This window comes from Opisthocomus hoazin, chromosome 18, assembly GCF_030867145.1.
Source record: "Opisthocomus hoazin isolate bOpiHoa1 chromosome 18, bOpiHoa1.hap1, whole genome shotgun sequence".
Taxonomy (NCBI): domain Eukaryota; kingdom Metazoa; phylum Chordata; class Aves; order Opisthocomiformes; family Opisthocomidae; genus Opisthocomus; species Opisthocomus hoazin.
Window position 1 is genome coordinate 10,812,771 of NC_134431.1, and position 13,744 is coordinate 10,826,514.

Below are 13,744 nucleotides of genomic sequence, written 5' to 3' on the forward strand. Positions count from 1 at the left end.
AATAGAACTACTCTGAGCAAAACTAGTGTTAGTCTACTATGAATAAAATACTGAAGGGTGTTCTTATTTATTGAAATGCTGTCAGAAATCGTAGTCTTGAGAATGCTGTTATTTTTCATTGTTCTTCAACTTTAATGCCATTTTATTTGTCCAGTAATAAAAGAGGCATTAGCCATGCCCAGCAGTCCATTCTTACTGCATGTTTAGGTACGGGCAAAAGGTGGCCATCAGCTGAGGAGCAGTGCTTCGTGGCAGAGGTAGCAGGCCAGTTCTCCCAGTCTCAGTATCCTTAGATTTAACTGTCAGAAACTTTGTTGCTGATGAGTTTCTTTATTTTCAGTTTTTCCCTGCACACTGCAAAATGTGCTACTTTTCTATTTGGTTGACACATTTAAGGTCCTGGCCTGTAGCAGTCTTCGCAAAATTAAGCTCTCTGGGAAACTTTAGTGAGAGAATTGAAATCCAGTCAGAGGCAGGTAACAGGAGTGTTTGCTGAATGGAGGTTTGTTGTTTGGCACTTTACTTTTAAACTGTGCCACGTAAAATCTAAATGATCTGATTGCTGTTTTTATTTTTGTGGTGAGTGAATGGAGTAACCCAGAATCTCATTTGATGTTACACTTGCAAATTAGCAGTGTTGTAATTCTCTATATGTAGCTCATTCATAGAATTCATAATACTTTTTCACAGTATGTTCTGCTCTTCTTAATGTCTGTCTCTTCTTTTGAAATTTAAATATTTGACATGAGAATAATAAATGAAATGCAGAGTAGACTAAAATTTAGATTTTGGCAGAGTGTTGTGAGAGCTTGTATACTTGGACAGATATTAGATTTTTTTTGTTTGTTTGTTTTTTCCAACACAAGCTAAAATAAATCATGGATTTGGTGATTTTTTTTTTTTTTTTTAATTAGATTCCATAGCTTCATACTCTTTCAGCTTACATGTAGAAGAAAGAGACCTCTACCTAAACAAACCTATCCTTAATCGTTGGGTATTTTCCTGAGTTCAGTCAGGGTTAAAATAATTTGACTCATACAAAAGATTGAGTGAAGATGTGGTTCTGCAACATAAGGGGAGACTGATATTCTGCACCCTACAATTGGTCTTATAATAAGAGCACATGAAGAAACTGTCTCATAAGAAAATGTTGTATTTAGTGATGTTTATTCCTTGCCTTTATGAATGACATATAAATGTCTCCTGTTTGTTTTTAGGTAAAGTGTGCACAGTACTGGCCACAGAAGGAGGAGAAAGAAATGGTTTTTGAAGATACAAACTTGAAACTAACATTGGTAGCTGAAGATATAAAATCATATTACACAGTACGACAGCTAGAATTGGAAAACCTTACAGTAAGTACAGAAACTGGTACCAGTCAGATTCCCCAGTCTCTCTGAGGTGAGATTCGACCCCTCATCAATGTCTTGAGAAAGATGGTCACGAATTATATCAGATTTGGTTCTGGAAATGGAGATACTGCAGGAGATTGCTCTTCAGCCTCTAGTTTGTGTGTTGTGGAAATGAAACTCTTAAATATTTTTGAAACATATCTGGGGAAACTACAGTGGTTCTCATGTCTCGGCTGTACGCTGAGTGAGAAGGTTAGTTGGTCACTACGTTTCAGAGAACCCGTGATAAAATTGCTTAGCAGATATTCTAGTGCTTTTGTGTTATAACTGAAATAATTGCTCTTTCTGTCACTAGCTGTTTGCCTGTGTCTTGTTCTAAGGTGTATTTTTAGGTTTTGGTTTAAATCTTCAGGTTTTGCATTGATGGCCTTCATCAGAAAGCAGGAACTGTTTTAGCCCTGGTCCTGCAGTGAGCAGTATCCATACGAGGATCAGGCTGCTAGCTTTAAGAAAAATAACTCCTCTGTTTGTTTGCTTCCCTCTTTTTTTGTTTTTCCTGCTTGTTTCCCTCTTTTTTTGTTTTTCCTGCTTGTTTCCCTCTTGTCTTTTGTGCAAAACCAAAATAAAAGTATACGTGTCATTTCCTACGCTTTGTCTTCACTTCAACGCTGCCCTGTATTAGAGCAGTGAGAGCTAATCTAAAGCTCCTTGGGGAGACTGGCTAAGGAAGAACACCATTAACTTTCACCGAGTGCAAGTCACTGAAAATAATGTCTGAGGTCCTCGATGCCACTGAGCTAGGTGTGTATGTTGTGATGTGCTAGCCTGAGTTCTGTCCTGTCCTGGTACTGCTCGCTGCTGGAAGACATAGGCAGTCCTTTGTTCATCTGTTAGCATCTTGCATGCTTCATCCTGCCAGCAAACGTGGGACAGCAGATAACGAATTTGACTAAATTATGCCTGAGTAGGAATTTAGTTGAAGCAGTTTGTGGTGTGTATTAACTCTGACCTCTGCCGTAGGCACGTTTGCTGGTTGTAGCTCAGTATTCTAGAAGGATGTGAGCACCAGTGGTTTAGTGGTCTTGGAAGAAAGTTTACAGGTTGGGAACAAACCTGTAAAGGAACAGCTGTGATAGTGTAAGGGCTTTGTCTGCAGGAAGTTTAAAGGGCTTGTGTAACTTGAGATACTGCTTTCTTCAAATCTTCAATCTTCAAATGATACTCTGTCATTATAAATTGAAAGGCAGTAGTGCCAGTGGCAATATAGGCATTGGAACTGTACTGAAAAAACTAAACCATGTTACAAAGAAGTAAATTTACTTATCCAGTTTCCTTTGCTCAAAGTGGAGACCTTCACAACAAGAGATAATTATTTGTAATTAGTTTCTTAGTTCTGCAGCTATAGAAGCTCCCTCAGACTGGTGGAACTTTGTCATTTAAGTCAGCTGTTCTAAGGTTGTAGTGGAAGCAGTGTAGTCTGAGTAGTGTACAAAGCTGAGCAGGCACATGCCTCCATACCAGGTAAGTCAGAGCTACTTTCAAAGGAAGTAGCTAAAATTTTTCCAAAGGCACCAATTTGGAATTGATCTAAAGGTAAAAATGTCTAATATCTAAAGCTGTGTGCTTAAACATGTGAGTGACTTTGCTAGGAAAATGAATGAGGAATTGTCCTTGCTGAGTAGAACACTATTGCAGGCAACTGTGCTTTGAATACTTCTGACTCGTGTATCCAAGCTAAAAGACTTCCTAAATACTGTTTTTACAGACACAGGAAATGAGAGAGATTCTGCACTTTCATTATACTACGTGGCCTGACTTTGGCGTCCCAGAGTCACCTGCTTCGTTCCTCAATTTCCTGTTCAAAGTGAGAGAGTCTGGCTCGCTTAACCCTGAGCACGGGCCCGTTGTGGTGCACTGCAGCGCGGGGATCGGGAGATCGGGGACGTTTTGTTTGGTTGACACGTGTCTCCTACTGGTAAGAACTGCTTACTCCAGATGGTACGCTATTTCTGCAGAGTTATTTTAAGGAATGGTTTGTTGTAGGCTTACAAAGAGCTGTGGTATGTTCTGTGGAGTATTGTTGCATGCTATTTCCCATTATCTTACTCATATTCTCGTTTGGGAGTGTATTCCAAGGCAGATCTTAACTGGCTGGTTTGAGTCTGGGGAAGAAAAGGCTACTTTTGAGAGTGATTTGCAAAGGCAGGCTTTGCCCTCATGGTTAAGAAAAAAAACACTAGATGTCTGCTAAGTAATAGTGTGAACTAACCTGAAACAATGCAAAATAAATCTAATGTGCTTCCTTTTACAGGAAGCCTACAGCTTCACCTGTAGGCAGGGGCAAATCGTCCTGACTTTAAGACAAAACCATTTCCCTTGGCTTTTTTCTGTCACTGTGTGAGAGCAACTTGGACAGAAATGTCAGGCCTAGGTTAAAATGTCCTTTTTTTTTTTTTTTTTTTTCTGAATTATATTTTCAGAAGAAAACACAGAAAAGGGGAAAAAACATACAACAGGTTTGAGGCTCAGTGTGTTTTCCCTTCTCTGTCTTTTTAGAGACCAAATAAATAGCTGATATTAGTTTTTTACTAGTTTATTAATTGTGTAGTACAAAGGGTAATCTGAAGGCCGTACTGCAAAACGAGTCAAGCTCATCAGAGCATAAAGCATGTTTCAAATTTTTATCTTCAGATGGACAAACGGAAAGATCCTTCTTCTGTGGACGTCAAACAAGTTCTCCTAGAAATGAGGAAGTACAGGATGGGGCTTATCCAGACAGCGGATCAGCTCCGTTTCTCCTACTTAGCTGTTATTGAAGGGGCAAAATTCATCATGGGAGATGCTTCGGTGCAAGTGAGTATTTCTGACTGCACAGCCTAAGGGAGTGTTTTAACTGTAGCAAATATGCGGGAGGAACAGAATAGAAAGAAACTTTACAATCTGTCATGAGCTGAAGTGTTGTATTTAAGAACTTTCAAAATAGTACCTGTACTATAACCGGTGGCCTTGTGTACTTTTCAGCATTGAGGCGTGAGCTGGCTCTGTCAGCCTGGTCTTTCAGATAATAAAAATTTTCTAATATGCCTGAAATTTAAGTATTATGATTAAATCCTGTAAGTTTGTTTTATGGTAAGCAGAACTCTAGCAACACAGACTCCACTTTGTGCTATTTAAATTTTCCAGAAGTAGATTAACATTTTCTGCATTTATAGCTGATGTCTCCTGTGTACTGGATGTAGCTTCAGTTTGGAGTTCTCGTCTCTCTTTTTTTTCTTTCCTTTTTTCCAACACAAATGAACAGCCACTTTAATAAGAAATGAAAAGGTAGAGTATAAAGACCCTGCCAAGTTAAAGGTAAAAGTTACAGCAGCTTGCATAAAAGTAGTAGAGAAAAACTTAGCAGGGCTTTTCCTTCCCCGAAGGAGCAGTGGAAAGAGCTCTCCAACGAAGACCTGGACCCACCACCTGAACATACCCCACCACCTCCCAGACCACCAAAGCGAACCTCAGAAATGCACAATGGAAGGATGCACGAACACACAGAATTCTTTCCTAAACATCAAGTAGTAGAGGAAGAGATCGGATGTTCAGTCAGCACTGTGGAAGAGACAGTTCCAGATGGCAGAGCTCGTTCATCTGTACCACTGATCACAGACAGGTAATTCATTTAGTTTCCCACTTTTACCTGTCCCAGGAAGACTGTCCCGTTGGCTTACGGCATCGAGAAGTTGTAGGACACTTGCTCATAAATGGCATGTCATACAGAAGGTCCTGAGCAGACCTTGATCGAGTTAGTGTAGTAGTAGTTCCAACTCCAAATCCTTTCAGTAAAGGTTTTGTGCTCATGTTGTTTTAAATTCACGCATGAGCTAGGGCCTCTTATGGGATCCCGCTAGAGTACAAGAAAACATGGCAGCATAATGAGGTGGTTTAGTCTTGATTTACATGTAATATGTGTTAAGTTACAGAGGAGCTGTACTTTCTAAGTACTTTCACTACTTAGAGGTGGTATTAGTCACGTAGCTGAAAACTAGGCTGACTAGCTGTAGCCACGCTTAGAAATGTGAAATTAGTTGCAAGCAAAGCTACTTCTGATGAAAAGCGTAGAGGACTGAGAACTCTTTTACCTGTCACTGTAGCCTAAACCATGAGGACAAATGAGTGTGCAGAAATGCGCTGCTGGAGGCTCCTGCCTGCGTAGCCACTAGGTGTCACTCCGGATTCATCGGAGTGATTGATTGGTGTCACTCTGGATTCGTCAGTGACTGTGGCTGAATCCATTTGCCTTGGTGTTCCCAGCATCCTGCACGTTAAGCAGTTCTGTTCAGAACAACCAAATGAATGCCACATAGAACAAAAAAAAAAAAAAAAAAAAAAATAAATCCACAACACAACAAAAAAACCCACAAAAAACCCAGACCCTACGCCCACCAGAGAGAATCAAGGGGAGTTTAATGTTCCCCCACTAGATGGTCTCCTGAGACGACATCTTCAGCTTCCCATAGGAATACTGGAATAAAATACCCAGTTGTAGTGTTGTGCACAGAGCTCTAGAGCCTTTTCAACGGCTGTGGCTGGCAGGCTTGATGTGCTTTGTTTGTCTGAACCAGGGGGGAGCGTGTGACTCTGGAACTGGAGCTCAGTGCGATGTGTTTCCAGTAGTCTTCCTTCAGAAGAAACCTCCTCTAATTTCACGTAGCAGAGAGGCTGAGACCATGGGCTGAACCTGTCGTCTCCTTCCAAATTCTGCCAGGGGCAAAAAGACAAAAGTGTTTCCCTGCTCAACGTGAAACAATGTTTTGATCAAGATTTTTCTTTAATTAATCAGGGAAGATTCTGGAAGTGAAGCACTCACATTCCAAACATCTTTACTAAACGGAAAGGAAGTCTTGGAAATAGGAATGGGCACAAATGGAGGCTTAGCTACAAAAGAAGGAAATGTTGCAATGGTAGCACCTCCCTCTTTCTTCCCTCTGTGACAATATAGTTCTGGTATCAGGATATTTGCCTGGATGTGAGAAGCCAGCTGATGCTTTCCACACCTAAGGAAGGGTATGGATTTAAAGCTGGTGCCTTGCGTCTACTCATTAGCTTTATAAACCTGAATTTCTCAGTGAATAAACGATTTCCTGGAAATACTTTTCACAGTGTAGCTTAAATGAACCTAAGACATGTCCAGCTCTAAAGAGCTCAGAGACTCAAATTTCATTTATTATAGTCCCATGTCTGAGATTGGAGCTGAGTCACCCTCTGGTACTGCCTGTCTTCGCTGGTTGTCGAGGCTGCCCAGACATCTCCCTTGTCCCTTGCTAAAGTTAAATCCTACCTCGAGCCATGTTTCAGGTGCACTGGGAAAGGCCTGGACGTGACCCCTGTGCTCCCTTGTTGCATACCAGTACTGTTGCCTGCAGGACCCACTGGGATCGCCGCTCTCGTTCTCGTGTCTGGGCCAGCGAGTCTAGCGGGGGGAGACTGGGACTTTGCCAGGCAGGAGGGGAGGGAACAGGGAGCAGTGGAGCAGCCTGGCGCGAAGGGGCGTGGGACAGTGCGAGGCTGGAGGAGCTGGAGGGGTAGGAAGTAGACATTGTGCTGGCATAGCTGAGGGGGGAAGAAGCAGCCGCCTGTGGCACGTTTATTCTGCTGCTCAGATATTCTGGTGTCTGGGGTGGAAGATTCCTGAGCACTTCTACATTTCAGCTGTTGGCCGGTGTCTAGGAAGTCCCCCGGCAAAGCATTTCCCTGCAGGTTCCCACCCCACTGGGTGTCGCAGCATGCTGACGCTCTGCTTTCTGAATTCAGCTGGAAGAAGTTGTACAGTGGGTACAAAAGCTCCTGCTCAGTTAAGCCACCGCTTTGGGTGTCCACATACTGCCAGCAGGATGGAGGTCTAGTATGTACGGACAAAACGGTGTGTAGAGAGTGTTAAAGGCGAAGAGTTCTTCAGTTCCATCATGGAAAGCCATCGCAGTTGCATTTAGCCTCTCTTCCTAAGTTATGGCTGCACGAGCAACCACAGTTCCGTCATTTTCTGAGTTTTTGGGTGGGTGCTTGATTTTGGAGCCTTAATGTTCTCCTGGCCTGGCTGCAGGTTTGGTTTGTGCTCCTTCACTGCCTGCCTGGGTGAAGGTGGCAGATTTGTGATGAGCAGTTGGAGTAGGTGGCGTTTAAAACTAGGTCAGCTTATTCTTTAAAGGGCATAAAATACTCCCAAGGCACGGCTTTTGATGGCAAGCACTGTCCTAAGCCTGTAATGTAATAGCCAGAACTGGAAAAATTAGTGAGAGGCTTTGGTTTGCTGTCCGCTGCAGCTCCTGAAAGCCAGAGATTTCCAGCTTTGTCTGTAGTGTTCTGTGGGTGAGGCCGTGCTCGTGCAGTCTGCACGGCAACGGCTTCTCCCCTAAGCGGAGAGTCCAGTACTGAATATTTATTTCTTTGTCCTTAAGCACTAGTCAAGACACTGAAATTCGGAGGAGAACTGTTGGTGAAAATCTGCGTCACTCGCCCCACAAAGAAGAGTCAATGAAGTCAGAAAACTCAGAAGAGGACGATGAGAACATGGTGACAACTTGGAAGCCGTTCCTAGTGAATATATGCATGTTCACGTTCCTGACGGCGGGAGCGTACCTCTGTTACAGGGTGTGTTTTCACTGACGGACACGCCAGCAGAGCGACCCTGCAGGAAACGCCAACAATTTGACCGGTTTGTTATAAGCTTCTCTGACAGCAAGCGAACAGAGGCAGTCAGCCTTGTCTCGGTGGAGGTAGATCTTAGGTTGAAAGGCCAGAACTTTGGTTAGGGCTTAAAGAGTGAATTGATGCACTAGGGTTTTATCTAGCCCTGTGGTCCCAAGAACATAATATTCTAATCTCAGGGCCTTAAAAGTATTCAGGAGTAAGCAGAGAAAATGCCAAATAGTCTGTTTTCCTTTTTTTTTTTCTTTTTTTTTTTTTTAAACTAAATAATAGAATTACAACACATTGTTGTTTTTAGCCTTTTTTAAAAAGCCAGTTCTTTTGCTGTTGTGTTTCAGAAAAAATAGACACAAGTGAAACTTGCTTGTACTCTCCAAGTGTTGTAACCAAATACATGACCTACCATGATGAGTTCCCAAAAAAAGCAAAAGAAACCCACATACCTGAAGAATGTAAACTTTTTGGAAGGGGAGGGTGTTGGGGGATGGGTGTTTGTGGTTGGTTTTTTGTTTGTTTTTTTTTTTTTTAACTTGATTCATCATTAAAGACTGAGTTGTGGGCAGTGCCTGTGGTATTGATATATTTAATCTTGGCATAACTGTTCTTAAAGAGCTTATTGTTTTACATGTGTTTATAGAAACAGGCTTCTGCGTTTGCTCAGGGTATCCCAACATGTCCAGCTCTTTTTTTCCTTTTTATTTTTAATAAGTGTATCTCCTCATTGACTTTTGTTGCACTCTGCTTGCACATATGCCTATTTACATTGCACCATCCTTTGTAAAGCTGGTTGTACTTCGATATTCTGGGTTAGGAGAGGTTGAGGGGAGGGAGAGAAACAGGAAGGGAAACTCAACCAGAACACGTCCACCAGCATTTTGCAGCTGTGCAGCTGGCATTCGGAAGGACCAGTTCTTAAACCTCGTCATTTGGAATGTAAAACGCAGTTTCACTCTACATCTGCTTCACAAGGAGCAGCACGCTTCCTGCCAGGGCCGGAGAGGTAACGTACGCAGAGGCGTTGCAGGCAGCGGACAGGAAAGCGCTTCAATAAATCCAGAGCAATTAATGCTGTGGCAGCTTCCTTAAGACACAAAAAGTTCGAGAGAAGACACGTTGGTCCGTGAACGTATCGGTTGGCTCATGATGCAAGCGTTTGTGTGTTCTGCTTTTTTTAAAGCAAAGATTTAATGCTGGCTTTAGTTTGGCGTGAAGATCCGCTCTTCAGTAGCCGCCGGCCCAGGGCAGGGCTTGCACCTCGGCAGCGGGGTTGCGGTGAGGGCAGGCCCAGCCGACTGGGACGGGTGGGTTGGTCCCCGCCATGCTGTGCCTGCGGCAGCTCACTCAGCTGCTGGCTGGGGCCGCAGGGCCGGGACTCGAGCAGCATCGAGTGCTGGTAAACAGGGATTTGGGTGCGTTGGTAGAACTGTGACTGGAAGTCGGTGTTGCGCTGAGCGGTGTTAGCCAATGCCGCTCCTCTTGTTAGTACCAAATTACTGATAGTTCAGACAGTAATAGCGAAGATTGCTGTGCTGGTGTCATGGGGCAGAGGGTAGGAGTACGCTCACTACTGGGAGTTGTAGTGATTGAAACTAAACCATGATGGCTGATTCCCAACAGTGTTACTGATCGGCTCTCTTTATTTTTAAAGGCTTTCTAGATTTGTAGCACTTAACCACCATTCTCAGTGCAAACAAGGCTATGGAGTATCTTACGTAAGTCTCTCTCCACTCCGTATTTATTTTTGCAGAGCTGTCTGTAGGCGTAGCTCTTCTCCTTGTTGGTGAACGGGGGGGTGGGGTAGGCGGGAGTTACTTCTGGTTTGTGTTTTGTTAAGCTTGCATCAAGGGCTTTTCAAAAGTACAATAATAAATCCTCAGGTAGTACTGGGAATCAATACTTTACCTGTGAGACTGTTGGTCAGACCAGTACTTGAAAGGAGGAATGTTGTAATCAGCCAATATTTAGTTATATTATTGGAAACATGAAAAATAAGTATAAAAAATGGTAATATATAATGGCTCATCTGTGTATGTAAGACACAGTATGTGATTGCTTTGTCCCCACTATTCTCTCCATCATCTGGTAGAATATTGTTCTAAGGCAACATTTGTATCCCATTTGTATTAAAATGCATGTAGAGTCTTCTAGTGTCCTGATTAAATACCCCGTGCTTGAAAGGTGAAAGAACTTATATTTCTGCTTCCTGATGTGCCCAAATTATATTTGCATGAACTGATCATTAAGTGGCTGTGGTTCAAAGGGTGTTGCTGAAAGTATCTTCGTTCAGCGATAGACTGAGTCGGTGTTTATCAGAGAACATGTACTCGCCTGATACTTGGCATGACTTCCTATTGAATTTCTGTGTACTCAGTGTAACCCGGTTGTTTATCATGGTTCATTTCAGCTGAGTAAGTATAGTACAGACATTCCAGAGAGTTTAGTAAGCCCTATTCACACCTCACCTCTGGCCGCTGGAGGTGAGCAGCAGCTCCGTGGTGGCAGCGTTCACGGTGCTGCACTGCAGGAGGGGGCGGAAGCCGCTGCTGCGACAGCTCCGTAGCGCTCTGGGCCTCAGAAACGTGGGCTCCTGCAGCGGTGGCCCACTTCAAAACAAACAACCCAAACCCACCTCCATGCTGTTCCCAACAGGGAGTATTTTAAATTTGAGGCTTCACAGGAGAGCAAAGCATCCTTCCTTTGAATCCAGGGCCATGCACTTGCACTGTGCTTCCAAATTACTCTAACCAGAGGAGGTTTGCGTGGACGATACAGTTGTGAACATCCCCCTTTCTGCCCCGCCTTTTGCCCTTTCTTTCAGCTGTTCCAAACCCAGAGCTTACACTGCCCCGGGGTCGCCAGGGGAGTAGCCCGCAGGCCCAGTGAGGTGTGCATACGGCTGGGAATACTGAACTGTAAACATTTTTGTTTTGGTGTCCTGTATATGTATGTAGTAGCTCGGGTGTGTATATACAGTAGCGTTTCAAAGTGGGTGTATTGGTTAACCTGTTCTTGGAAAATGGACAAATATCCATGTTAAACTTGTTAGAAAGTTAGTGAGCTGCTCTGCTATATGCCTTAAGCAAATATTTACTCATCAGGTCTTTCTTTTTTACAGATTGCCATAGAATAAACTTTTTTAAAAAAATGAAAAAGCCAAAAAAGCTAAATGTTTTGGTATAATACATTTTCAGGTATCTTGTCTTTTGTGTAAGCCGCTGCAAAGACCTCACAGGTTATATAGTAAAATTGTACAGTTTTTCAATTTCCCATACAAGTTTTCAGTTCTCATTTCAGTTGTAACAATAAAATTCTTTTTTTAAAGAATGTAGATGAGTCTTATTGCTTCCTGTCCTCTCAGGGCTACAGCCACCAGCTCCTGTTTCAAACCGCTTGCAGCTCAGGGCTAGCATGGTACCTGGGGGGGGGTTGTAAAGTGATGTAAATGTTACTGTAAGAACTTACTTGTAGGTCAGAACTCCAGTAGAAGAGAGTAAGTGAAATGAGGATCCTGTGTACACCTCCCTCCTTTGGTCTTTCACTTTAAGCAGTTACATTTTAACTGTCGTGGCTCAGGAATCAGTGTAATATAAAAAAATGTAGTAACTCTCAAGCACAGAGAAACTCTGCAAGAGTTTCAGTTGTGCCTTAACACGAAGCTGCATTTGGCAGGGAGAGGGTAGCGTACCTGTGTGCGCTACAGCAGCTGCAGCCCTCAGCTTTCCATGGTGTTGGGATTTAAGTATTTATCTTCTTGTTTATATTTTTAAGGAAAGCTACAAACAGAGGAGAGGTGCTTGAAAACTGAATTTTCAGTAGTTTCCTAAGGTGGTATTAAAGCAGCTGCGGTGGGTTTTCATATGCAGTGCACCTTGGAAGCTGTCAGCACCTCGGCACTGGTGGGTAATGCCCAGCTCAGGCTGCCGGAGGAAGGAGCTGGTGAGGTGTAAGAGACAGCACAGCCCAGCCAGCTCTTCCCTTTCCCCCTTCTACTGACAGGGAAGAGGGGGGCAGAGAGGCCTGTGGAAGCAGCAAATTTACCAAAGTAGAACTTATCTCCCTGGCTTTTAAATAAATCTGTAAATGAAAAGCAGTTACAGCACAGACACGCAGCCCATTAAGTTTTACTTTGCTATGGAACAGGATGACCTGATCACCCTGGGCCTGCTGTTGCGAGCTCATCAGTACAGCTGCAGCTGTGTGAGCAAGCTGCACTGCCAGACTGGGTACCAGCAGCAGAACAGCAGCTCAGCCTGGCTCAGGGGTACGAGCCAGGACTTTCCCCAGACGGACTGCAGAAGCAGGGACAGGACAAGCTGCGGATTGAGCCAAGCTCTGTGCCAGTTCAGTGTCTTAATTCCCTTCAGGGGTTTATTGCCTTATCCACAGTGCCACAAGTACATCAGCATGAAGCACTTGCAGGAACTTCTCTCAAATGTTTTATTAGAATTTTAGAAAACAGTATGAAATCAAACAAATAAATACTGAATAGAAAAGTTATATATATATATAAAAATACATATACACACAAGCCAAACCCTTTCAAGTATTTTACCTGAAGCCAGGCTTCTCTTCATGACTACCCTCCACTGAGTTACAGAAGCGTTGAGTAAGGAGCCTGACAAGGGGCATATGATAGTGAGAAATCTTGATCTATGACTAAATGAATAAATTTTAAAAAAACACCAACAGCTTAGAGCTGTCCACATGTCAGTCAGACCTGCACATGGCAAACACAATCCACAGCTTCCTGTTGTGAGCTGCTGAGGATACACACTCAGCACACAGCCCTGTCAGTCCTGGCTTGAACCTGGCCCAGGTTGCAATCATTATGAAAAAATTGGCTTCTGAAGTAATGAGCTTTCCTTCTGCAACTAAATGGTACAAGAAAAGGAAGGCACCACGCAATGCTGCTGGATTTTTCTATGTATTACCCGTGGATGGACTGTTGAAGAATGATCATTTCTCTCAAGAAATGCCAAATTAATAGAATACTTTCTGGGAAAACAGACCATATTTGACTTACAGATTGAGCAGGCGCAGGTAGTTCCAGCGAGATGGGGATTTTAACTCAAGTGACAACCTGGTTCCATATTCTAAGAGATCCTGGGTTTTATTCATCCAGCACTTGATATTTCATCACGTGCTGAGAGACAGTGAGGAAATGTATTCCAGTCTGGAGTGCAGACTGAGAACTCCCTGCTTTGGAAATAAACCTGCGCCCTGTCAGTATGCAGCACTTGTACACTGGGCACAAGTACACTGGGCACTCACTGAGAAACAACAACACAACCCTCAGGTACCCATGTGTGGCTGTGAGGACAATACGCTTCAGCTCCTCCTATTCCACTACTAAAACACTGTGATTTCAATTTCAGCCTCTTGTTGGACAGTTTCTCTTAATTCACAGCAAATCCTGTCCATTTTCTCAAAGGCTTGCCGTCCCTTTTCACCTATGGAGAAAGAGAAAACACATCCCACGCTGAGGAAGAGAACGCAGTTGGAAACACCCCGCGAAAGGTGGTATTCCAGAAATACTTCTGTTGTGACCTTGTTTGGAACTAACAAGAACTCTCAATAGTGACAAACACATCTCTAAGGGAACGCTTTTCCAAAAACTGCTAGAAGCCACCCTGGAAAATCGGGCCTTCTGTAAACATTTCCACATGAGTAATGATTTGGAACGTCACAGCTGGAAAACT

At 43.3% G+C, this 13,744-nt stretch overlaps 2 protein-coding genes across 14 annotated transcripts in view; one reads left to right on the forward strand and one right to left on the reverse strand.

Annotated features, from left to right (window-relative positions):
* The window catches only part of PTPN1 (protein tyrosine phosphatase non-receptor type 1), a 49,925-nt gene extending 38,556 nt beyond the window's left edge, over positions 1 to 11,369 (forward strand). For 3 of the 4 annotated variants that reach the window (XM_075438691.1, XM_075438693.1, XM_075438694.1), the window contains 5 exons: positions 1,218 to 1,355; positions 3,118 to 3,327; positions 4,044 to 4,205; positions 4,775 to 5,010; positions 7,796 to 11,369. In XM_075438691.1, coding sequence (XP_075294806.1) covers positions 1,218 to 1,355; positions 3,118 to 3,327; positions 4,044 to 4,205; positions 4,775 to 5,010; positions 7,796 to 8,003 — 954 coding nt within the window. In that variant the 3' untranslated portion in view covers positions 8,004 to 11,369. The remainder of the gene's footprint in view (positions 1 to 1,217; positions 1,356 to 3,117; positions 3,328 to 4,043; positions 4,206 to 4,774; positions 5,011 to 7,795) is intronic. The other variant, XM_075438692.1, reaches the window with a different exon arrangement.
* A 16-nt stretch (positions 11,370 to 11,385) lies between these two features.
* Positions 11,386 to 13,744, reverse strand: part of RIPOR3 (RIPOR family member 3) — a 67,247-nt gene continuing 64,888 nt past the window's right edge. For all 10 annotated transcript variants that reach the window (XM_075438684.1, XM_075438683.1, XM_075438682.1 and 7 more), the window contains one exon: positions 11,386 to 13,495. In XM_075438684.1, coding sequence (XP_075294799.1) covers positions 13,395 to 13,495 — 101 coding nt within the window. In that variant the 3' untranslated portion in view covers positions 11,386 to 13,394. The remainder of the gene's footprint in view (positions 13,496 to 13,744) is intronic.